Raw genomic sequence first — 27,496 nt, 5'->3', positions numbered from 1 at the left:
AGTTTGCTCAGTTATTCTCTCACCTAAATTAAGCAGTTTGCTTAAGTATCCTCTAAGCTGATCCCATCCTACTAAGGGTACATCTTTCTTGCTCCAGATTTGCCCTTATTTATGGGTCATTGAATTGCTGAAGGCAAGTCTTACTAATAAAGACTGAGATGAAGAAGGAATTCAGTTTCTGTTTTTGAGGGAATGCTGTCCTTGAGGAATTAGACTTCTAAGATTATAGTTATAAAAGAAAATTCCATCAGTAATAATCACAATCTGGATTCCTATACTTCTTCATCTGCTATTAGTCACTTGTGCATTAGAAGCACTGGACCTATAGGCTAATGCCTGGAATAAGCTTATCACACTTCATTTTTTTAACTCAAAGAAGATAGAAGAGAAACAAAGACCAAAGAACAAAGAGAAACAGATCATTTCAGAATAATTTTGGCATCCTAATTTGGGTTGACGAAACTTCCTGAGGTGCCTCCTTCTTCTTTATTTTTTTTTTTTAATACAGGGCATCAAGGAAGACCATGCTCTTGCTTTTAAGCTCTTCAGTTAATCCCTAAAATCTGGCTGAAGGACTCCACTCCTATAAATATAACACATTTAACAGCTTTTGCTTAGTCTGCCATTGTCATACAGTTATGTTGCTTCTTTGAGAGTTCACACTTACAGAGATGGTGTGAAAAGGAATGTAAAAATTAACTGAATTACAAGCAATAAATGTGGAAAACAAGGTGAAACACCAATTGGATATTATACGTCTACTAACATCCAATATTTCTGCTTTCCCTAAATATTCTCAATAACTATGAAGTAACAGTGGGAGCAGCGTTGCCAGTTATAGTACACTGGTAGATTATTTGATTTGCTGACTTATCAAAGAATAGTGAATTGCACGCTTGATCTATCCAAATAGTCCTGTGAAACTCTGGTATGCAGAAATCTGTGATGATGCTATTGCTTTATCTCCTGAAACGCTGTCATTATTCTTGAACAAGGCAAAGTGGTTACAATATCTGAAAAAGTACCAAGAGGAGAAATGGAGAAATATTCTTTAGCAGGTGTCTATGTAACATGTTAATACTAATTATACTTTTGTTAACCATTATCTAAATTCTGAAAATAACCATTATCTAAATATGCTGAATTAATTCTATTATGATCTCTTTTTTATTTTTTTAATTCCAAATTGAACAAGTGAAATATTCCCATTGTTTTGTCTGGAAAATAAATGACAATTGAATATAATACTATTTATCTAAGCCTTGACAATGAAATAAAATAGAAGTATCAGTGCACTAAATATGCACTGCTAGGAACTTGCAGGTACAAAAAGTTGTGCTAATGTCAGTATTATTAGATTCTTTTATTGGAATAGAAGGGAAAACCTAGAAAATTTCTCTCAGGGTTTTAACACTTACATCACATGAGAAAGTTCATATTGCATAACTAAGAATTCTCTGATTTTGAGTAACTGTTTCTGAAAGTTTCATTTTATGTAGAACAAGACTAAGACCTGTGAAAAGGAGAGATATGTAAAAAAGTATGCACTGTAAAAACTATGCTGCACTGTAGGAACGCTAGTAGAAAAGACTAATAAAGGTCTGGGGCCAGGAAACACACAAATGTGCACACACTAAATGAAATAATGGAATCGGAAGATAGATCATCTTCTGTGACTTAACTTAGACTGAAGTCAAAGTAACAACGACAGCCAGCTTGGCAGTTGCTAGTTCTACTTACCAGGTATGGATTAAAAAAAAAAAAAAAAAAAAAAAAAGCACTAAAGAGTTTTGGTATGCACATATCCCTTACACTTATCTACAGCCTTTTATTTAGAAAGGCTGTTTTCACAATAGGCAAGTGATTGGAATATAGGAAATTTAGTATGTTATATACGAGATCAAATTATGATTACCTTGTAGATTAGTGACACAGCTTGAAAACAATCAATTGGTCAAAGTAGGCACCAACTAGGCTTTCAGCCTGGATCCTAAAATAATCTCTCAGGAGTGTTATTTTTGTCTTTGTTCATGATACACAGAGGATAGACTCCTAATTTAATGTGTCTGAATTGAATGCTTAGTATAGGTAGTAAAAATATTTCCACTTATTTCCAAAAGTCTTAAATAGAAGGATAATATGCAAAGCAAATATATGTATACCAGTTTTGTGAAACAACAAATATTTTAGCAGATCTGCATCCTTTTTTAGATAAAATAATGCTTTTAAAAAAGTTAAATTTCAAAAACCTAATTGTTCTTCATCTTAATTAGAAAGAAGACAAAAACAAATCCTATAGACCTCAGGATCATTTCTGAATAGGGCTCCTGTTTGGAAGACAGATTGATTTTGTTTGGTAGTCTACAGTTAAACATAGCAGAGGTACTGTTTTACAAGGTATCTGCAAAACATTTTTAGAAATGAAATTTCTGTATCTCCACATATGAGATAACTAGAATTTTGTAGTTGGATGATTAACTGAGAATATACTATTCTAAATCTTTCCTGAGAGTTCTGAAAAAATTGCATTTCCACATGATATATTTGGATCTTTACACTTGTATCTATTATGAAATCAGTCAAGTACCAAAGGACTTACTCTTCAGTCATACTCTATGGCTTTAATTTCATTAAAGCAAACTAATTGCAAGCTACTTTACTGTTAAGACAGCAGGGTGTTGTAAATTTTATTTTAATGTATGGAATGTATGATCCAACAAAATTAATGGAAAAAAACCCTTCTGCTGTTGTGAATATACTGCTATTAGGTTTACTTGTTGAATCTCACTTGCCAGTGGGGGGAAAAAATTATTCAGAATTTTAAAAAGCTCAGGAAAAGGTAACAGAAATTAGATTTGAGTAGTGATTGTGTACAAATCTATCATGAGGACGAATGATCTTACAGAAATCTGCACTAATGTATTTGTATAAAATAGATGGATTTGATTTAATCTTGCAAAAAAACCCCACTTTGTAACGGATATGCCTGACTTATGAGGCTCAACTCACTCTATCACCAATAGAAAGCAAGGTAACCATTTTCATGAGGCTACTCAGCTCATCCAAGGTCTGGTGCAGACTCCATTTAAGGACCAGTATCTATTTAACAATTGCTTGGCTTTTTTTTGTGTGTTTTTTTTTTTTTTTTCCCCTTTCTTTTTAAGGGGGAAGAGGGGTGACTGAAATTCATATTAATGCAAAATGAAGATTAAAGTATAGTTGGTAACACAAGCTGGTACAAGGATAGCCTTTCTTCTACAGCATTTAAGAGGAAAGTATCATTGTCTGGCTGCACTTGGGAATTACAGGGATGGTCTTTCGAGCTGTTTGAGGGAATACAGAGATCAGAACAGTTGATTTGAATAACATTTTTTGCAGTTGCAGGGGTTACAGGTCAAAATTCTCTAGCTTGTTTTAAAAGTCCAGATAAAACCATTTCTGATTATTTGATCTTACATTTATTAATATGTGACATTTAAATGTTTCCTAAGAAACTCATTGAGATATCTTGAAATAAGTTATACCACATCTCTTAAGTAGCACAATGTCCCATTTTCTGACTTTTCTCAGTACCTAATCCTTCAACACAGTCCCTGAAATTTACTCTTTCTAACTTCAATTTGAACCCAGAATGAAGGCAATATAGGCTTGCTGCTTGGAGAACGGGGTGTAGTGTGTGAGGGTCATCCACAGCCCTGCTGGCAAATCCTGAAATTTGCACGACAGAGAGGTTTTTTGAAACAACAGATTATTTCCTAATATGATAACAGGGTTCCTGCATTTTGTTTATGAACTAAAATATAAAGCAATTGTGTAGGTCAAGCACAAAACTGATTAAATAGCATATGCTCATAAATCAATAAATCCCATTAAAACCAATCCCTATTTGCATTTTGGCCTGCTTGACACCATTAAGATGAAGCTACTAATCTATTAATTCCATCAATATCTAATACTCTGAGATTAGAAATAAGAGGGACTAATTGTGAACTAATTAACAGAAATCTTTTCCTGCTGGCATAATAATAAGTTGTTAATCTAAAATTTGACTTACAATCTAGCTATATTATTACATCAAGAACATAGGAGTTTGTTTGTTTTAGCTAGCATATGGCCTTGAGTGTTAATAATCTTAAGTGTGTGATTCTTGGAATTCATAATAAAATCTTAAAAGCAAGGTTAACTATTTAGCCATTTGCAATTTAAATATAGGACAGAGGGAAAACTACTACTAGTATCACTGCCAGCTGTGGTCATGTCTCACCTGACACAAGAACAAACCAACTTCTACACTAACAAAAACATCTCTTCAAGGAATAAAACATGTTCTCTGGGTTCAGCTACAAGGACTTTTTAAAATTATGTCCAGCTATGTAGCAGCAATGAAAACCCAACCTGTTCCTACAATACAGGCTCTCAAAGACATGACATCCTTCCACAACATTGTAGTAGCCTGGGCAGACAACATAGTGTGCTGCAGATACAGTTTCACAACCAGAGCAAAGACAAATTTCAAGGCTTGCAACCATGAATGAACTCATCAATTTTTACTTTTGGAGCTAAATTTTTTTTTTGTTGGCTACCCTTAGATAAATTAAGCCACATGATAGACAAATTTACTTCGAAATGAATTATGAGAATATTGTGATCAGAGCTCTGGAAAGCAATTTTGATGAATTTCTCTGCAGATACATTGAAATTCTTTGTGGATTTAGAAAAGGACATAGATCTATTTTTGATCCTTTACTTTTATTTCATGCCACAAAATCTTCATTAATAGCATGCTGGGACGAGAACTAGCTTTTTTATTTTACAATTTCTCATTTCTTAAACATCAAGAAAATACCACAAACACTCTGATTAATTCTGTGTTTAGTAAGACTTATCTCCCTCGAGCCAGTCTGATAAATTACTTATATCTTTATATATTTTACACAGATGAATAATAGCTCTATTTGATACCTCCAACTGTTGTTGGAATTAAGAGATTTTTAAAATATTCTGCAGCACTGCCTACACTGCTGAATGAAATAATACGTGGTTTCCCCTAACCAGCTTTTGGAGAAGGAAAACTGATGGATGTGTGTAAGAAAAAAAGGGAAAAGAGAAATTTATTTAACAGTTTACTAGAACAGATACAATAAAAATGTTCCAGGAAGACTCAGGTCAGAATGAAAAGTCTTTGCAGAAAGTCATATGCTTTCTCTCTAGTTGGAAGATTAATTAGTATTTAAAAATGAACTTCACTGACATGAGTAATGTAAAAACGAGGATAATTAAGAAAAGTTCATTACAGAACTCTATGACAAAATATACTTTATCAAAGTGGAAACTTTTACTTGAACTCAATAATTCCTTCTTAAAGTATTATTAAGAATTAGAAATATTTTTAATCAAAACTATCTTAACTCAGAAAATATTTCATTTAATCACTGTTAAAATATTTTGCCTGTTATAAAAGTTCTTATCACAGGTATTTTAAAACCTTAGCGGCAAATGTAAGAACAGCCGACCACAAGAAACCTAAAAGTAAAAAAGACCTTGTGGGTTACTTGGAAAGGCTATTGAATGGAATTAACGTTTTTTTTTTCATCTATCACATAGAGGTAGAAGGCTACATTTTTGCTTTAGATCTCCAACTTAATTTCTCTTAGATTCTTTTTTAATTATTATTTTAAAGGAATGTATCCTCCCTTGTTGTTATAAAGATATTTTAAAAATCCAAGAAGTTGTAATAATTGAGAGGAGCAATACAAGTTACAACAAAAAAACCTGTTATTACTTCCAGTTATTATACCCCGTGTTAAGCTCTGTGGATTTCTTTCACTGTCTGGAGAACTGAAGTTGTGACAGAGATAGCAAAACTCCACAAACATTAAAAATGCTGCTAAGAAAAGGCTGTCTATATGCTCACTATACTGTCAGATTGCACTACAGTATACAGTAACCTTCTGTGCAAGTTGGGAGACATGCAAATTTATATACTTAACTACCACAGACTTCAGTATGAGTTATAGCAATTATTTAAGACTATGCTGAACAGAAGACAGAAGACTGAGAGGGAATGTTAGAGGAAATTGATTTTCTTTTTTTTTTTTTCACTGGTTCATACCTTTTTCCAGTCCTAAATCTACTCTAACAGAAGAAATTCTGAAATGCAATGGAGCAGACATAGGATATCTTGCCAAACCAAGTATTTTTAATTTACATCCTTAAAGGTGTAATTGAACATTTCTTAAGTCTTTAATGATGATACAACCTTAAAACTAAAGAATAAAATAGAATTCTAGAGGTACAAACTGGTCAGCTTTTAGATTTTCTTTGTTTGTCTCGCACTCTTTCCTGTTAGACGAGCAAAACTAAATGTAGACAAACTATACCAGATGTTAGACAAACTAAATCAGATACTGGTTTTCACCAACTGAGATAAGCAATGCCCAAATCAATGATGAAAGTAACTTAAGGAAGAAGCTGATATAGTTTCTTGTTGATTTCACTGTGGTCATTCCTGGTTTAAGTTCTCCAATTTGTTAATTATTAGTCCATCACTACTTGATAAAGTTTACCTATTCACAGACTGTATCTTGCACTCTCTAGTAAATTACTCTAACTGAATTGAAGAATTAAATCATACCTATATTTAGAATGTCCAAGATGAAATATTATACTATTTAGAACAATGGTTTTATATTCTATGATGCTATGATTTATAACTGAGTTAACTGGTCAAGTTTTTAAATGCCTGATATGTTAATATAGAGATGTTATTATCCTCCATCTGATATGGTTTGTGTGGTGTTTCTGCAAGTCACAAATTAAAGTGAAATCAGTATTTTCTAGAATTGTGCAACATTCCAATGTTTTATTGAATAACAGCCCTGTTAATTGAAAAGCATCTTCAGGATTATGTAAAATAATCAGAATTACTGATTTGTAAATGTCATAGAACTCTACTACAGAGACAAAAAGAAAAATTATGAGAATATTACATTTTATTCCCTATACCCCTTTTCCTTTTTAATAGCATATTTATTGATTTTTTTTTAAGTTTTCCAAGCTTCCACTTAAGTGAAGGAATTTGGCAAATCATCATTAAAATGATGGTTACTACTGTTTTCAGTTTAGCTTAATTCTCACACTCATGGACTTAACTATTTTTTATTTAACCTCTATTATGATTGTTAAATGTATTAATGTGATAAATCCAACACAGCAGATTAGTTATTAAGAAGTGATAAGAACTGTCCAGCAAATGGAAAACACAAATTCTATCTACAATGATCACCAAACAGCAAGCATTCAGTGAAGAAGAAATATACTGCAAACATCAAAATATTCTACTTTGAACAATAATTATGTTAGAAATAATTAATTATTCTACTGTATTACAGAAAGCAAACTAAAGTCACAGATGTAACTCTACAGAAATGTAATGTTTCTTGTAGTCTCAAGTGAGTAAGGTCACCAAATCAGAGTACAAGTACACACCGCCAGGGTCGATTTATGTACCTGGAGACATAAGCATTTCACTTCTCCCCTTCTGCTGTTCTGTGACACGCATAGATTTAGAACAGATTGTCACAAACCTCATTTTATATTTTAGCACATATTAGCTATGAGGTAAAAGGTATTTATTTCTGTACTCTACTGTTTCAGCATGCTTTCATTCTACTTTTTATTGTTGTATACTTTGCATCCTAAAATCCTTTATAAGAGTTTTTCCACTTTAACTTTTTGAGCTGGAGAGCTAAAGAAGAATATTCACACCACTTACTTTAGTCATCTAGCTCAAGCACATCATTTAAGAGTAGTTTCCACAGGGCTTAGAGAAAAGTACCATCTCCAGAGAGGAATTCAGAGCTGCTAAGTTACACTGGTGCTTATGTCAGGAGATATTTATGAATATACTCATATTTTTCTTCTGAAATCTGCTGACTTTGTGATCTATTGTTCTTTTTTAATCAGTTTAAAAATCGATGCTAAATTTCAATGATGCTGCATGCTCTTACAGATGATGAGACTATATTCTTTCCTTACCTGACTTGATTAAATCACAGGCTCAGTCAGAATGCCTGTCTTCACCTTTCTTCCTGGACAAGTTAAGAATGCTATCATTCACAGTGTTATAGGGAGTTTAAATACTATCACTTGCAATTCTGTGCTGAGCAAAGATGATACTGTTAATGTCTGTGTGGTGAGCCATAGCAAACCACCTACAGCTTTGTACTGAGCTAAATTGACACTACCTATAGTGCCGTGACTAAAACACTCCTTTTCACAGTTGCAGACTGTATTAAGGGCAAACACTAGAAGCACAGACTGTGGTGTACTCACCACAGGGCTCACACCCCAGTGGACATCAACAGTACATGAACAGTTTAACCACTGCGCTCATGACCTGCATTAGTTGTAGTGTTGCTAAGTTAAAAATCATTTAAGAACTACACAAACCCCTCACTCCCCCAACACAGAACCACACAAAAATCCTAACCAAAATCAAATCTGGTGAAGTATTTAACAAAATACTAGATAAAGCCTTTCTACTTGAATACCCATCATTAAAGTTAATAAAGCCAATGAAGTAAACTAAAACCACTACTGAAAGTGGCCTCAGTACATAGCACAGCTACCCATGCTAAATAAAAGCCAAAATCATGGGATATGTTCTTCAGTATTATCAGCATTTTCATGCTGCTGCACTTAATCAGGAGAAACCTACCTATCAAAACAGTCCACTGAGCAAAACAGTTACCAGTCACGGTGCTGTATGGAGCTCAACAAATGCTGCCTCCTACAGGCTTAGCACCAAACAATATATGCCCATTTCATAGTTTTTGACAGAAAAGATTTATTTTTCACACTTTATTTTCATTCAGTTTAGGACAGAGATTCAGTTATACTACAGTCAAGAAATTATTCTCACTAAAAAGTTAACAGCAATTTAAACAAAGACTGCTATGGAATTGACAAGCACATTTTTAAGTTTGGAACAGCAAGAGGTTCACTCATAGAAACCTATGTTCATGTGCTCACATACATATGAAGTGTATTTATTCATTATTTTTTAAGATATGTGGCCTCTCCACATCAGTCAGTTTGCCTCCAATGTTGAGAAACTGGCTGATTTTATGTTTACATAATTTATTTGTTTTTGCAAATATAAATCTGGTTCTCAACACAGGGGTTCCTGCCTACTTTTCTGGGGTGGCTCCAAAAAGGAACAGTGTTTTCAAATGGTAGTAAAATGATTTGATCAAAACATGATCAACTGATAAACAAACAAACACAGAAACAAAACCCTAGCAGCTTTCTTAGCACAGGAAGACTTCTTCAGGTATGATATAGGCAACAAACGTTAACTTCATATTGGGTAAGATTGCTCTGAGTTTAACCAACTGCTGCTACTTACATGGGCAAGTCTGAAAGAAAAAGATAGTTAACTTCTAGGGAACAGAGGAGAATATTCGCAAGGAGGTTACCTCGTCGCTACCTCTAATACAGGTAAATATCGTATATAGAGAAGCTATGGACTTAAGCTGTGTGAGGAAAATCTTATTGCAGACAGTTTATAACCTTAATAAGTACATGACTTTTCAGTCCAGCAGAGCAATGAGTTTAGCTCTCTGGGTCATTTCTGAAGGTCTTTTATACACATTCTAATTTTTTTTTCCCAAAAGTTAAACAAATACTTCCATCTTCTATTATCTAAATTTATTTAGTCCATGGTAGCAATTTGATTTCTCCAATATGTTTTTTTGTGATGTTATTTGCTGTAACAGTCATTTGCATTTGAATGAACAGGTAAGTTTCATTTACCCCGAATGTGTGGTCTGTCATTTGCCAGTTCAATCTCTTGTCACCAAGTATATTTGACGACACTAGGGAAAAACTGAAGAGATCTCCATACACACTTGGCAGTATACCACCTGAAGACTCCTGACTGGAAAGTTTAACCAAAGAAAAGTAAAGTCTGGAAGTCTCAAGGACACAGGGAACTTTTCCAATAATGTGCTTGCTACATAATGTTGGAATTGAGCAGTGAGAAATAAATACTTAAAAATCCTTACAGTTGTTTTTTTTCCTAAGATCTAGGCATACAGTGTAGTATTTTACTCATCCGTTTAGGGCAAAAATTATCAGCAATTAAAAGAAAGGTTTTTAATACTGCTATACTGTATTTCTACAGGTAGGAGGCAACCTCTAAACTAGCTTCTATGAGGAGGTTTGAGCTTGGCATTTCTTAGGGTTAAAAGCACTAGGTGTTGTTGCTTGAAATAGGAACTGGACATGAACCAATAATCTGGTTGTTCTTCTATCTTGCTTATCTTGTTGTATGATAGTAAAGCCAGAAAGATTAATGATCACATCTAGCGTAATAATTTGATATCACATTGAGAAACTTCCAACCAACCCTGTGGAAGAGAGCAATAAAGAGCTTCCTATGCTCTCAATGAACCTCTGGGGTGGGGGTGGGGGGGAAGAAGGGATTAATGCAATCCAAAATTATGTAGAAGGCAACCCAGTATTATTCTGTTCCAACACAGGCACACACACATATTCACTGACATCCTCCATAGAATTTCTATTAGAAACTTGATAAAACATTTAATTTTTAAAGATATTTAATTTTGCTTTCCAACTTGAAACATTGTCATATCTGCCAGCTCTCCTAGTAGATCTGTTCCAATATTGGTTTAACCTCATTACTAGAAAACTGCATCTAATTTCAAAGCTGAATTTGTCATAATTTCAAAGGTTTCACTGCCTTTTTATTGCATTCCTATTAGGAAAGGCCAGGCCAATGCTTAAGAAACATTGTTTTAGCCTGTAATGACTTTCTGAAATGAAGTTAATGACTTATTTTATTACGTATTTGTTATACAGTTAGTGCTGCACTGAAACTGGAAATTATTCTGCATTATGAGATAAATAGTCCTTGAAAATATCTGGCACTAGAAGAAAGGGAAAACAGGTTCAGTTGCTTGTTGAGACTCGGTGTCACTGTTTTTATTACTTCTGATCAGAAGAAGTAGTCATATAGAAGCACATTTTGGGAAAATGATAGTCACTTCATAGAATAGAGAACTTTTGCCAGCAAACTTATTAGAATTATTCCTACAAAAACCTTATCAATGTTGCAATGTGTTGCACAACTGTTGAATTCCCAGTAATATGGATGAAAGCAGCATAGGTTCCTGGGGATGAGGACTTCTGTTGAAGTGTCACCCACTGCAGTAGTTAGAAAAATTAAGACATGCAGTATCTGGGGAAAGTACTAAGAACTACTTTGAACACCTTGCTGGCTGATCGTAGGAAACTGGCTTTACAAATCAAACCAGTGGGTCCGGAGCGCTGTTTATAGTTGGCAGATGCCATCTTTCGCTGTGCTGCATAGAGCTGAAAGGCTGTCCTCCATGGTCCTGTTCAGCTGAACTTTTGGCTGAAGGTAAGTATTTTTCATGGTAGCTGAGAGACAGGTTTGGCGGTTTGTTCTGGTGAGTATGCTAAGTTAGTTTCTACAAAGACTCTGTGACTTTATTTACAGTGGCTACAAATTTTAACATTACTTCGGGATGAAAAATACCCAACATTTATCATATAGAGCAGATTGACTGTCCTAGTAACTGAAGTGCTTTATTAACTCTTAACTGGGTGAGCTTTTTTTAGTTACAGGAGAGAGATGCATTGCCTTGTCCACATATGGTACCTAACTTGAGGTGCTGGGTGTGAGGTTATAGTTCCTGAATATGCTCAGAAGCAAATAATGCAATTCACCACTTACTGTTACTCCTAAAGACACTCAAAGTCAGGAAGCTTCTTGAGGGTCAAGGATCTTTTCCTGACACCCCATGGCAGGAGCATTTTGCCTAGCATGTGTCTGACTATGCTGAGCCATCCCACAGCCAGGATGAGGAGACAACCTGATGAAGTAGCATTCATAGCCTACCAATAGTCTGGGCACTTCTCAGTGACCTAACACTCAAAACTCTTCATTTCTCCTCAGCCAAAGCTTTCGTTGCTATTTTGGGGTAGTTTGTAGATATAGTGTATACACTACCTTAGCACAAAAGACTTTTTTTTTTTTTTAATACCTGCCATTGTTATGAATATTTAATATCTGTTCAGAAAGATGCTTTCTGTCTATGTTCTTTAATCACCCCAAAACTCGGAAGAGGTCTAACTTCATATCCATAATGTTAGAAATTAGTCTGTTTTAGTGCAGAATTCAAGGTAATTCAGATTCAGACAGGTTTAGCTAATTTTTGCAAGTGGTTGTCTCTGTCCATTGACTATATAGGGAAGGCAAGCAATTATTCCCTAACTCAAGCATTTCAGTTTAAACATTCAAGTTAAATGAGACAAACCTGGCCTGCATGGTTGCTGTTTTGTCTGGGTCTTTGTGACAGCTTCTTAACAGCAGACTTCTCGCCATTAGCAGGACTTTAAAAAGATGTTTTCATAGCTTTATTACCATTATTTTCCTACTACCCCATTATCTTTCTATTAGACCATAAAAGTAAACAAGCAGTCTGAAGTGTCTAAGAAATAAATAAAATATTTGGTAAAATATCAAGCAAAGCAGAATTATTTATTCCTTATCATACTCTGATATAAATGTTAGCTTGCATGAATGCTATAGAGAGTGGACATTCCTAGCTTCTAAGTTTTGAAGGTAAAAGAGATTTAGTCTTTAATATTTTAACCACAAAGATGAAGAGTTTACAGTATAACAAACACTTTAATCTAAACCACTATAAACTGTTAATGCTGATTGACATTTTGACTCCAGGTCAAGATGATAATCCAGGAGGACACCATTAGGACTGAACCCTAACAGCATGTCTTCCCTGGTATCATTCCAAAAATATGAAATAGTAGAGCCATTATTCTCTTGTGTAACCTTGAAATCAATGATATTTCTATGTAAACTGACAGACATAAAAGTAAAATCATTAACTTAACACAAAAAAATTGCTTCATTATATTTTTGTATAATCTTATCAGTAAAAAACGTGTGATCTACTATAATATCTAATGCAACAGAAAATATTTTAAATAATTTAATATTTAAATATTAATATTTTAATAGTTTTAAAACATCAGATTGCAATAGGCTGGCACATTTAGACTTATCCACCAAATAAGTGGAAACAAAAAAGTGAGGATAGATGTGCAGGTTAAGGTTTCGCCAGTTTGATGGTAACTGTAGAATGACTGGAATCTATTTTTCAGTGGGTACCACAAAATTCTTCTGGAGAAAGATGATTTACCATCCCAGTTCCAAACTGGTGCTAATCTAAGTACCAGTTTGCTAAGCAATTGCTTGTATGATTGATAAGAGCTTGTTAGGAGGTAAGAACTTTTTAATGAACGAACTTAAGTGTACTAAACTGAGAAAGTATTGTTAATTAGGTAATTAAAATACATTCTAATATGCTAAAGATATTAATGGATGTATTACTACTGTTATGTCATGAAATATCAATCATTAGTTTAATTCTTGTATACAGGAAAATGTTTTTGTTCTGATTCTAATTATTGCTTACATTTACAATGGTCTCAGATCTGAAAAGGCCTAGCACACCAATTACTTCCTTGCTAAAAGCAAGGCATCTCATGGTTGCTTAACATTTAGTATTTTGCAAGTTGAAGCATATCAACACATGAGCATATCATTACATGGTTCCAACCAGGTATAAAACCTGAATAGCTTATTCCATAAATTCTTAAAAATAGAAAAAACACACACACACACAAATCTATGCAAACAAGCAGAAATGTTTCTCATAAAAATATTTCCTTATGTGCATACTCAAATTGATTCTTTTCATGACTACAACTTTCCCAGTTTTTAATGTTCCTGATTGCTTATCACTCAACACACTTCAGGATTCTGACAGCAGTAAATAATTTTTATCTTTCCATTCTTCTTTTGAATTAAGAATTATACAAAGTGCAACACTGAGCAGGTAAGCCCTTTCTTCCCCAGTTCAATTAAGCACTGAATCCAGGAGTGAGAATGTGGGTAGCAGCCTACCTCTTGCTTTGTACTCTCTACAAATGCAGTATTTCAAGATGGGCAGTAAAAAGGTTAGGTTTGTTCTGATTTTTCTATTTTACTTGGAAGGCTGAGAATGTGAACGTCCCCAGGCATTAGTACTTATCTAGAGCTCTCTCTGTTATGCTCAGCTATCAAAGGTGACAAAGTTGCATGGTATTTGCTATATTGTCATCTGTGCAGGGCCAGGGGCTGAGGGGGAAGGTGGATAATTACATAGGTTTATCAGTGATAAACAGTAGTCATTCATGTGTTCATCACTCATTGGGCAGAGAAGCATCCTTTCACATACTGTCTGCCCTGACGTAGGAAGGACATTGTCTAAAAGGTGGAGGAATAAGACTGAGAAATAGTCCTGGCAGTCAGAGTGGTATGCATATTTTGTATGGTTTGGTTAATGAGTTTATGAACCTTAGGCTATGAATTTTAATCCTGGCAGTGGCTGCTGGAATATGCAGTCACATATTGAGCAGGCTTGAGATGCATTTTGAAAGCTGGTAAGTGCAGATGATAGGCACAATTCCTAAAAGCCTCCAAGTAGTCAGATGGAGACGGATAGGCATATTAAAAGGCAGACAGCACCTCAGATCACTGCCAGCTATAGGTCAAAACTAGACAGGACACTTGCATTTATTCCACGTATGTTCTCTTACTTCAGAGCATTTTTTGTGAGTGTCCATTAATATCCTATTCTAGCAAGCAACTGTTCAGAAAAAGTCATGCTGTTTTTAATTTTGAGCACCATCCTGAGGGATACAGAGAAAAATTCACTATTTAGGCAGACTTTGCTTGGTAGTGAGAATGTTTTTTGTGAAAAGAAATGAACAGTACATAAAGATGAGGTTTAAGGACAGGTGTTTACCCACTTGGTGCTATGAGCAGTGACCACTGGGTCTGAGAGGTGCTGCTTCTATCTTCTGAAGCCTTGCTACTTTCATTATACCCATAATTTTATTGATGTCGTGAATTATAAAGCCTTACAGAGAAAATGGGTCTCACTTTGACCAGACTAGCATGCAGCAGGTCATAACACAGAAAAAGTAGATAAATGGGCAGAGGAGCAATAAAGCATAAGGGATATATGTTAGGTTAAAACAGAATCAGAACTCTATAAATGCAATTCACTCTATTACGTAATCTTCAGCATATATTTAAACTTGGAAACATCTTCTCACAGGCATGAATAATTATTAAAAAGAATGACAGGAGCCCTACTCTCAAGCTGGCCTTTGTCAAGTGTCTTATATCTGCAAATAAGAGCCATGGTCTTACTTTTTCTATTAAACATGAGCTGAAAATCTGTTGTGATTTTTTTCTGTTTTAAAGCTATTTCTCCTCTTCCTAAAACACAAAGAGACATACCTGTTTGTCTTATTCCAAGTTTAGGGCATTTTAAAACAATGCCTTTTAGCAATACTCAATTACAGCTTCTTTGAGAAATGAGTGCAAGAAAACCTTAGCAACTCTAGAAATAGAAAAGGTTCTCTGTTTAGCTGTTACTAGTGTGAACCAAAAATAAATAGCCTTTACTATACACATAAAAGCAGACTGAAAGATGATTATGGGGAACCAGGACAGTAAAACCCTGGGAACATACCCCCAGTCCCATTGTTCATAAGACAGTCACCCTAAATCATAAGGTCATGATTATGCATAAGGAGCATACAGGTCACCAAAATATCCAGAGGAAAGAATTTCTGATGACATACCATCTATCATTCTACAGTTTTCCACTGAAAAATCACAATTATACCTGTTAAAATGCCCTGGACATATAATCTCTCAAGAAAGATAAAAATTACTAATAGATTAAATTCTGACAAACTTGATTTGAAATTAAGCTGGCCACCTCTGAACTCACTTCAGGTATTGTTGTAACCAAATCATATATGAAAGGCTCCTCTGATTTTCAGATTAACAGTTCCCGCTTGGTAACCTGTTCCTTTACAGCTTCAACCAAAAAATCAGGGTTTTTTTCGAATTGTCAGTTCAGAAGTGAGGCAGACCCTAGGTCTAAAATGACAGCTTAATTCTTCTTCAACTCCAATTTGGCCTGAAGGGCAATAATATTCCATAAGAAAAGAAGCAACATATTATCAATCTTGAGACCAATTTTGTATCTGTAAATTATCAATATTTCATAAAGTTTCTGAGAATGTAAGTGTACAAATGTGAGCTGTAGCACCAGACTACCTTTTGTTTACACTTAAATAATTAAACTCAAGACATAATTCAGTCCTCAGTCTTGTATTCAAGAAATAAGACATTTTTTCCGCCCAAAAATTATTTTCCACATAGCTTAAGTACTCTTGCATACATTCATGCATAAACAAAACCCAAAATACCAGGGTCAGCTTTAAGATAAAAATAATATAAAAATAGAGTCCACAAGAACAAGAAAGGTCATGTATTCTCTTCTTGGGTTATTTCCCTCACCACTGCAAAATCAATATAACAATGCAGTACTCTCTTCCCAACACTGGCTGCTGCTAAGAATGATCCCATGATCTGATGATTTAATGGATAAGTACTGAATTTTAACACAGCCCAAAACAACATGAATTGAATGAACTTTATCTTACTGAAGCAGCATCAATATCTACTGCTCTGTTGTTGAGAACAGTGCATTCAGGAATCTAAGTTACTAGGCTACCTTCACTTGCATCAGCTGTAGGAACTATTTGCAGTTGTAAACATGTCCTAGTAAGTTCTGTAATACAAAAACAGCTCCAAATGCAGAATGATATGCTCAGATATGAAAGGTATGGAGACAGTAATTTACCAGTTACACTGACAATATAATTAAAATAACTTTGAACCCAATTTTGTTATCTTTCTTTAATTTCAGCTCTTATAGAAATGAATTCTCCAATGAATGATTATTATTAAAGAAATAATTACAAAATTATCATTGTGTATGAGAAAAAGATATATTTCTGTATTTTATGTTTATATTCAACAGCATGTGAAAACAAGTACTGCACTTAAAAAATATTTTTTACAGGAGTCCAAATCTACTCCAGTAATACGGAATAAACCTTTAAGAATCCTAAAGAACCACAACCAAAATGAAACATAAAAAGAGGAATGTTTTAGAAACCATCGGATACAAGTAGCAAATTAACAGACAAGAGGAACAGTCACTTAATTTTAAACGTGGTGCTGAATGACTAGCAAGAGTTTCCAGTGTATTATGTTATTTAAATTATATATTACTCTGAATACTGACTTTCAGTTTAAATGCCAAAGAAGTCACATATTTTAATGATATATTAGAATTAGTCACCGCTAATGCTCTAAAGCCTTTGCAAGATATTAGTTTAATATACCTACCTAAACAATGGCTGTGATAAACAGCTGAAACTCATTCCTGTAAATGCATTATACAGAATTGACAGCCTATGATATGTGCCTCAGAAATTTTGCAACATGTTATTGTGTTGTACAGAGTTAGATAATACTATTTGGAGCAAAGTCTACTACTTGAGTAGTAGGGTAAAGAGATTTTAGCTATGTGAAATCAACTGCAGGCTCAGGTACATTAATTTCACTGTGTAATACCTTCTGCCAGATGTTGACTTTTAAGTCTTAAAGTTTACAAGGCAGAAGAGATAATTCTTAAGAAGAAATTCTAGATTCTGAAATGCTTCTGAATTTTGAATTTTGCAGCAAAGTTCTTGGAAACTGTAACAATAAAAATATAATTTTCAACTTAAAAATTCAAATTACAATCATAGGTGGTGGTTGTAAGACACTACTACTGGAATCACCAAAATTCAGATGTTACCAAGACTGATAATGTACCGAACAATAAAAGACAAAAAAGAATATTCCCTATCCAAAAGTAATGGACTTAGGTAATACAACATAATGAAACTACATGAAGAAAACCAGATTTGATCAGATTTTTTAATGTGTGTATCCAAAGCATGTGCACTGATATCCATGGGCACTTTCCTTTATTAAATTCCTGCATTCAATATCACAGGATTATAACAAATTAAAATATTTTATTTCATTGACTTTTACTAAATTTCATCTTGCAATGACACAAAACCAATAAGTTTTGGAAGAATTTGAGAAAATAGCAGCTTAGTAACTGTAAGAGGCAGTATAAAGGGCAGCATTAAGAAAATGGTGCAGCCAAAAAAGATCAGTTAGAGACAATATGCTATCAAATTACAAAAATTTTCAAGTGAGAAGCCTAAATGATTATTGAGTAACTCATTTTATTACTTGCAAAGGTAAAGGCAACCAAGCTAATGCCAAGAGAAAAATCTGCAAAAGAAATACTCTTACTACATGGACAAAAATCATACTGATCAGTAAAATATAGGCAGAAATAAGCAAAACCAAAACATCCTAATAACTAGTTTCCAAACCCAGAATATGATCCCAAAATGAAACACTCTGCTGAGGTTACTCTTTAGGAAAGCGCTGTGCTAATTAATTTTTTTTTTCCTTTTTTGTTTTAATGATAAAGTTGTCGTTGTCTTTTCAAATGAGATACATAGCTGTCCTTTCTTTTAAACATTATTCAGATTTATGCACATATTAAAAGCAGATGAACAGCACTTGCAAATCTCTTAAAGTTAATTTTTACAATTTAATCACTTAGGCAAATAATTTTAATAATGGTGTTGATCTTCTCTGGCATGATTTTATATCTTCCTATTTCTGTTTGCAGTTAAAAGCCTTGAAACAATAAGAAGAGTTTTCTTGTTTTTGTTTTGATTTACCTGAAAGACAGCCAGTGAGTGACAGAAACAGAAACAGTTTCCATGACAACCACATCATTGGTCACAAAGGTCTTCAGTCCCTCTTTGTGCAGTTGTTAGCAACGCTGATGTTTCTTCATTAAAGCTTAGCCTAGTGAGACAAAGAGGAACCTCTGTTAGGAAAATTAAAAATATCTTGCAATAATATGACAGACAATTCAAAAGACAAAGCTGGTTCTAATGTAATTAAAAGTCTAGTTCCAAAGAACTCTGTGTGCACAAGGGCAGGTAGCTTGACAGATACTCAGAGGGATCTTGTTCCAGTAGTTACCTGTGTTAATAGCTGAAATGTCTGTGGCAGTGCTTTGGAGATATTGATATATGCGGATATCACCCTAAAGCTCTGTGTGTATTGAAGATTTTAATTTCCAAAAAGCCAAACCTGGAAAGAAGATAGTACACATATCTTTCAAAGAAAACATATTCGAAGCATACAGGTTGTCGTGTGTTCTTCTTTTCCTGAAAGCAGTATGTTGATATTCGGTATAAAGCTTTTTAAAATGCCAAAACAAAATAATAATTTGCTCTAGAAAAATTTAGTCATTTTTACTACTTGCAGATTGGGTTAAAATAATTTCCAGTTTCTTCCATTTTACTCATCGTGTAAAGAATCTACCAGTACATTTGAAACGACTACTATTTATACAGAACAGATTATTCATGCTTATCTCCCTTCACCACTCCTCAGATCTTTGTTTCCCATCTGTCCCATGACTTGCATACTACCCCTTTTGGCACACTACATCTTTGATCACTGTATTCTTAGTTACAGCTTTAACAATATCAGTAACATTATCTTATCTGAACTTAAACATTTCCTTTTCAAATGACTGAAAACTCAACCAGTTGAAATGTCTCATACTTTGGACTATGTACAGACATAAGTGTACTTCTGGTCTTTGACTTTAAAAACATCAAGCTACAAACATAAAGTTCATTTCCTACATGTACGTAGCCATATCTGTTTACAAAGCCTTTGAGATCCTCTTCTCCGAGCGCAAGGAATCTTCAGCCCCTATGGGCTGTGATCAACAACTACAGGAGCAATCCCATAGGGCAGAACAATGAGACAAAGGAGACTTTGGCTTTGTTCCCCTATCAAACCTCTTCTGGGGACAATATGACTCCATCAGATTACAATCACCTTAATTAGATGCCACAGTTGCTGTTTGGGGGACCTATTCTGTATGTTGGAACATTCACACTAAGAGAGTGGAGGCAAAGCACGACACAGTTGGAAAAAAAAAAAAAGAAATCCTAAAGTAAGAGTAGTTTCCTGCTGAATTATTCCGTTTCAACTGCTCTCTGAGCATCTCTAGTTGTAATCTATTTTGACAGTCCTTCCCTCATATAAATGGACAAACATGTACGCATAAATCATATAGAGAAACACACACATTGTGAGCACAAGATATCAGCACCTGTTATTCCTGCCACAATCTAAAGGTGTAACTTGTCAGCTTTCATTTATACAGCCCAGCAGGTACAGCTTCCAACACAGATAAAAATTCCCAATTAGGATTGTACTTTCTCCAGGTAACTCAGACCAGGCAAACTCAATATTGGGTGTAGACCTTAATATGAGCATCTCTGAAAGTGAACATAACAATCTGCTAGTCAAGTGACTTTACGCATAGTGCCTGTAGCTCATCTAAACCTCCACAGGAAACATCCTCAATTAATTATTAATGTCAGCTGCCTTTATTTTTCACTTCAGTGATAATCTGCTTTTCAGTCACTGTGTTCCTTTGGTTAGTGAATTATCTCGTTCAGTATTCTTTGCTGGCCAGGCCTTTGGGAAATTAGTATCTTCATTAATATTTAATTTTTTCCCTTATGGCCATATCTATTAAAAAGGGTAGAGCACAACTTCCCCCCTCCCTCAACTTTATCACTGCTTCTCTTTTCTCACTTTTCTTCTGCTGCTTTTATAATGGTGCAACACAGAAATTATGTTAACTTGGTGATTTCTCTGTTGCATAAACAGGGAAAAATATACCACAGTTTCCAGCATTAAAATGTGAGATTATTGTTGTTGTTGTTATTATCATTATTATCATTAAGTATTATTGTACTATTGGACCAGACTGTTTAAAAAATAATAGTAAAGCCTGTGGTTGGTAGAGCAGAAACAGATGAGAAATAACTGGAGCCAAGCAGTGAGAACATAATAATAAAAGATAAACTTATTTCTCTTTGTATTCTTGAATCACGATGATTTTAAGGACTCGGGGAAAAGGATATATTTTTAATGAAAGTTTCATTAAAGACAACAGGGCGATGACAACTTCTGCCAGATAAGGAGTTTATAGCTAAATAGCTGTAACAACTTTTAAGTGGCAGGTCTTAACTGTAACCTACATAACCTGACCCCATCAATGTAAAACAAACTTCAGCCCTGTTACACAGGTATATTAAAACATAAAAGCGGAGCACAGTGACAGGGAGATGCTCTGAATTAAGTCATGAATGTTGGGCACTGACCTTCCTATTAGGATATTTGTTGTATAAACGTTCTGGCTTATCTCAATAGGAGAATTACTAGCAAAAGAGGCAAGGGGAAAATATGTCACTGTATACCTTTCTAAAAATCTTCCTAGAAATCTTTATTATCATCATAATTAAATGATGTCACAGTTTTACTTATTTTTTTCTATATTTCTTTTTTCTGAAGGGATACCTGGCAGACACTTTACTGGCCATGTGAACAAATGGAATGCGTAGCAACACGGTAGGGTTATCGTACATCTAGGAATTGAGGAGTACAGTTCTTACAGTCTGACAAAGTCATTGATATTGCATACATGGGGCTACCACATGGCATGTGGGATAATCACAAAGGTGTTTTCTATGAACTAATACAGGCAAAAGCACAAAAATTCTTATTTAATAAATATAGGTATATAGTAAAATTTCTGCTCTAGATTTAATGAAGGGATGTACTCCCAGCTTTACTATCAGTGGTTGTCATCTGATCTTTTGGATGACAGAGCTCTCACTTTTAGATAGTCTTGGGTGACTGAAGAATTCCTTTACATGTATAACAAAAAGACCAAAGCTGCACTAACTCCATTAAGAAGGGCATCTTCTTTCTTAAAAAAAAAAAAAAAAGTGTTATTGTTTTAAAAACAGTTAATCAATATTCTCTTAAATCTTGTAAGAATTCTTAAAAGTGGCTCATTCTTTAAGTAGCTTAAGGGCATAGGTACAAGCAGTATTCAATTGTTCCTGTTTTGAAAATCTTGTTAATTTTCTGGATTTTTTTTCCAGGCCTGGTTATCTTCATCCCAGAATGAGGACTATTTTAAAACAGGCATTTAAATTTTAATCCCAAGAATATAGAATAGAATATACAGTTACTTACTACTGCAAAAGAATACAGCTGAAGATGCAGCTCAAAAGGATTTTAAAATAATTTCAGCTGAACAGTGTATATTTTTTTTTTCCTCAGATATAAATTTGGACCTCACAGAAGTCCAACTGGCTTTTTTGGAACAGTTTGTTGGCTTAATTGATACTTCAGTGCAAGAAAAGAGAATGAAGTTGTCCAGAATATACTATATTCTTTAGATTTCTTTTGCATAACAGCATGATTTGACAAAGCTCTACAGTCTAGTTTTTAAAAGTAAGGGTGGACTGTCTACCATTTGTTGAGTTTTTTGCTGTCCTGTTCTTATTACGGCTTCTTCACAAAATATGCAGATTCAATGAGGTTTGGGTTTTTTAAATACAGAGGATATGATTTTTCCCTGATCAGAATTTATAAAATTCAGTGCTCTAAAGTAAAGTTGATGTATATAATGTGTAGCAAGTAATTTACCTAAGAAATTTAACTTCCTGTTCTGCACAAAGAATTAGAAAATGCGGTTTTCAATTTCTGCATGGTACTAGCCATATTTGTTTGTTTTCCCCAGAACTTCTACTAAATTGTTTTGCAATTTGTTTTAATTCTGTGCACTGACTGTAGACAATTTATTAAAATGTTCGCTATTTGGTATGTTGTAATGAATTTTTTCAGCTAGTAGTGACAGGGTGGATATCGTCTCATGGTTCTGACTCCCAAAAGAATTTGTGAATTTTTGGAGCATGAGTACTTACGCAATATTGTCAAGACTAATGTGCGAGAGATTTGAACTAGATTCAGTAAAACTGTTGTCCTTTGAATAATAGTAGCACCTACTATCACTAATGTTTGTTTTCTGGCACTTAGGATAAACTTATATACAACTGCAAAGATTTGTTCTTTTTCTTTAATTGAAAGAGTTAAGAAATGAAGCTTTTAGCATAAATACTGTGATAATATATCAAAGGGCTTTTTTCCATTATCACGACCTCATTCCCCTTTTCCATCATATGCATATTTATCAGTTTATCTGTACCAACATGAAAGGGATGATTACTTAAATCCACATCCTCTCTCAAAACAGTGTAACACAAGTTTTTGTCTCTATGGAAAATATACTGCTCAGAGGAAAGGATGTGACTTGTCACAAAAAGAGGTTTTCTCTGTAATGTTTCTTTTTCCTATATCAATATATATTAGAAGAAAGCTCAAGTCATTGGCACTTCAAATTATTTAATTTTCCCTTTCTTTAGAAAAAGGAACACGCTTACAGGTAATGAAGAAATAATACCGCTGGGAAGCAATTCTGATGTTCTACAAGGACTTGGAAGAACAGGAGCTGAAGAGACTAAGAAATTAAGCTACCACCACCCACATGTCTGAATGGAGAGAAAAAAAACAGCATATCCTATGAAGAACATATATACTTACACGGTTTTAGATAGTATTTTTAGGAAATATTTTTCTTCACAGGTAATAGGTGGAGGATGTTGGCCTAAGGTGCAACTAAACTGCTAACATGATTCCTCAAGGTGGCAAACCTATGAAGTCAATACACACAATAAGCTAAGTATCACTGACTAGGCTTTCTGTAAAAGGCTCGTTATACTCTTGGAAGAAGACAGAGCTCTAACTGAAGACCCAGTTTAAAGCACTGAAATAAAACCTCCTAATGAACACAGAAGTCTCTGTCCCTCCCTACACAACTTTTACTTCAATCAGGGCTCAGAAGACATGAATTGAATTGCTGCAGTCAGCAGTTCAGCTGGTCTTCCTTGCTCCCATGAGTATCAGTCCTGGTAATACTCAATCCATGGAGAATTAGAAGCTCTAGAAATGCAAAGGCTCAGATGTTAAAAAGATCGTCATGAACAGAGCAGACAGCTTGGCATGAAATTTTTAAAAACAGCTTGCCTGTTGAGAGTTCCCTGATGATATATTTACATATAAAGTTAATGACTAGACCATGATTATGACAAACACTGGTTTATACAAAATATAAATAACCTCTGTTGAGTTCATGTTCTTTCTTGCTTTCAATAAAGAATTAATTTGCTCAGCCCAAAGTCTTTTGACAATATTATTTACAAAATGGGTCCAATTTAGTAAAAACATATTAAGTTAATATTTGATAAAAGTCATACCACAGCCAATTTTACAATGAAATGTCAGTGGAATTTGTTATAGGACAAACAAAAGTGAAATGATATTAAACCAATGTAAACAGCAAGGCATCTTGTAGGATTGATTATCAACCCAAGGGAAGATCATTTATTTTCATGGTTTAATAACAGTTCAACCTATTGTAAATAAAATTTAATAAAGCACAAGTTTTAGCAGTTTCATAAAACAATTTCTGACTTGTTTTATGAACACTTAATTTACTGCTAACAATATTAAAAGTTTATTCTGCAGTGGAACCTTTCCTTGTCAGGTTCCTTCTGGCAAGCAACCAGGACTTTCAATATCTAAATTAATATTTTATAAGTTTTTTTATTCATGATGTTAATAAAGCTTCCAAAGACACCAGTCAAGTTCTAGGAAGAAGCATAGAATGCTACTGTACAAAAGAAGCAAACTGGCTGTTTTTGAAATGTGGATCAATCACAATTTCCTGATTGCTGAATGAACATCTGAATCACTGCTCTGAAAAACAAAATAAAATATTTGATTGCATTTGAATGCTGAGTAAGAATCTCAAAATGCCTGTAAGTCCAAGAGGTTCTGAATTATTCAGATGAACTAAACCTTTTGAAAACTGTGCACAGTAACCATAAAATAAGAAATTAATATTGTATTAAACATTAATTATTTTTTAGTATTTGAATATAGTTGTACATACATATTTTAAAAAAGAGCTTTTGAACGTAAGATGCAGGATGTCTCCATTTCCAACAGATGCATATCAAGCTGGTGACGAAAGCAAGGAAATTATTACATTTCAGCCAAATGACTGCATTTTTATTGTGTTTAATACTACTTTTTTTACCAAATCAACCATTAATAAGTATAGTGGAGATTAATAAAATCATTTAAACAAGAAGGCTGGTTTAATGCTGAATTATTTCAGGGATCATTCAATGTTAGTTGCTAGAAGAGCTAGATCCTCTTTGGGATTCTTACTGCAAACCAGACAAAAAATGTCATCAGTGTGCTCAGGGAAAGAATGTGGCAGAAATAGTTCTCAGCTTCTCTAAACTGTCAATACTGAGTTGCTGCTATTTGGCTACATTCACCTGAATATAGCATGAAAAAAATAGGGTACTGCTTAGGCAGGTCAAGTGACTCAGGGTATACCTTTAGGTACTTGGTGCTTAGGAGGAATACAACCACGGACCCCTGTGCCCCTCGCAGGCATTGAGGCAGCTCCAACGTGCTGCTCCCGCTATAAGGCATGGACGTGTTCTCTGGTGAATAAATAACAATTGGATAAGGCCTTCTGAGAAGGAAAGCAGTGGAATTAATTCAGGTTTCCCCCCCCTATACATTCGTGAAACGGACAGTTTCTAAAATTCAACTCACGTTTCAGAGAACAAGCAGCTGCTGGGCATGAAGCAGTTTAAAAAGCATTGCTGCTCCTGCTTAGGTATGTGAATGAGCACTGCAACACACATTGACCTCATCAGCGTGATTTTCCAGCTTGTCAGAGCCTGGACTGGAATTAACACAGATTTGCTCACAGTTACCACAGTTAAGGTCTCTGGTTTTTTGTATGAACTTTATGAACAGTTATTTCTTAAAGTCCCACAAGCCCTTATGACACTCTTCTCAAATTTTTTCTGGTGTGTCAATATTAATGACACATCAGTAGTAGGAAATAAACAGGAAAAATTATGTATAATTTGACACTTCTGAAATTATATACATACGCTCTCTTGTTAGTAAATTAAAAGAAATAGAAAACCTGAAGGAAAATTCATTCAAACCATTTTTGACAACTATTTTGGAGTGAGATGAACAACTTTATCCTTTTTGCTAACCGTGATGGAAACCTGACTGCAGCAGAAGCTTAGACAGCTACCCTAAATTATACAGTTAACTTTCAGATGGCTAAAACTGAGTGATAGAAGTCTTCATTTCTTTCTTCAAGCCTGTATGAAAGTTTCCAGAAGACCTCAAAAACTGAACTAGTCATTTATCTCCTATCCCAGTGGTCTTGCAATAAAATCACTCTTCCTCCATGATGGACATTCCTTAGTATTTTGCTTTAATTATTCAGGAAATATATTCAAGGACTTTTATTAAGACCTAGAGATGCCCTCAGAGAACTTGAGAAGTTCAGGAAGGAACAGTTATAGCATTGAGGGTCTTGTTAATGGCCTGCCCTCAACCTGCATTATTTGTATTAGACTTGATTTATTTGCAACCAAAAATTGCAGGAAAAAAGGGTATATTTTTATGCTACTGTTTTCAGGTCCACCTATTTATTTCCAAATTCCTCTGGGAGATGGTAAGATGTGCCAGAGTAATCACATCTGGAAATTGTCTTTTTTCTGCCAATCAGGGGGATTAAGGACAGCAACAGGACCAGCATGACACTGCTGTTGTTTTTGCCTCAGCTGCACTCAATAGATATACCTCTAACATACAAGAGGAGCAGCTCGTCTTGTCCTCTCTGCTGCAGCAGCCAACTAGTGCCAAGAGCGAAGATGACTGCAGTTAAATAAATAACCTTGACTGCAGTTTGCATCTGGTATTACATCAGCCAGTATAAATAAGCATAGCTTAAGCCTTTCACTTAATGCAACTGCCAGACTAACAATATTATGCATTTTAATAACACAAAACAGCATCACCACTCAGCTGTCTAGAAGAATATAAACCCCTGCCGATTGTGTGTATACCACGCTCTGAAGTAGTGGCCACAATCTCTCTGTGGACCTGTAAATTCAGATCATTTCTGTGTTCATTTCCAGACAACTCTGGCATAACAGGGTGTATTGTGCACCAGGGTGTTCAATACTACACATGAAAATGAACAACAAATTTTCTGTGCCTAAGATGTGAGATCCTATTCATCACTTTTTATAAAGCAGGTGCAGGGCAGGCTCCCAAAACCATGTTAAGGAAAAGTAAGATTGCCCGATACCTTGCTTACCTTCTGCATATGGGCCTTATATGATGCTGTCAACCTATCAGAAGGGTGTTCATACACAAAGGGTGTAAGCAACATGCAGTAAGTGGAGGAAGCTGTTTCATTCATCGAGAAGATGGGAGATACAAAGAGAGATTTGTGTGTAAAAAGTTGTGAACGAGCTGTCAGTGCATGTATGTTACAGGTCTGCCTCAATGTCAATCTACAAATTAGAAAAGTGA

The 27,496-nt window shown here is 34.6% G+C and overlaps 1 protein-coding gene across 2 annotated transcripts in view; it reads right to left on the bottom strand.

The window, feature by feature from the left end:
* Nucleotides 1–27,496, bottom strand: part of CNTN5 (contactin 5) — a 673,925-nt gene that overhangs the window by 344,449 nt on the left and 301,980 nt on the right. For both annotated transcript variants that reach the window (XM_075081792.1, XM_075081802.1), the window contains one exon: nucleotides 18,799–18,928. In XM_075081792.1, coding sequence (XP_074937893.1) covers nucleotides 18,799–18,856 — 58 coding nt within the window. In that variant the 5' untranslated portion in view covers nucleotides 18,857–18,928. The remainder of the gene's footprint in view (nucleotides 1–18,798; nucleotides 18,929–27,496) is intronic.

Source organism: Phalacrocorax aristotelis, chromosome 1 (genome assembly GCF_949628215.1).
Source record: "Phalacrocorax aristotelis chromosome 1, bGulAri2.1, whole genome shotgun sequence".
Taxonomy (NCBI): Eukaryota; Metazoa; Chordata; class Aves; order Suliformes; family Phalacrocoracidae; genus Phalacrocorax; species Phalacrocorax aristotelis.
The sequence above is the reverse complement of the archived record's forward strand: the minus strand, read 5'-3'. Positions and strand labels throughout refer to the sequence as shown.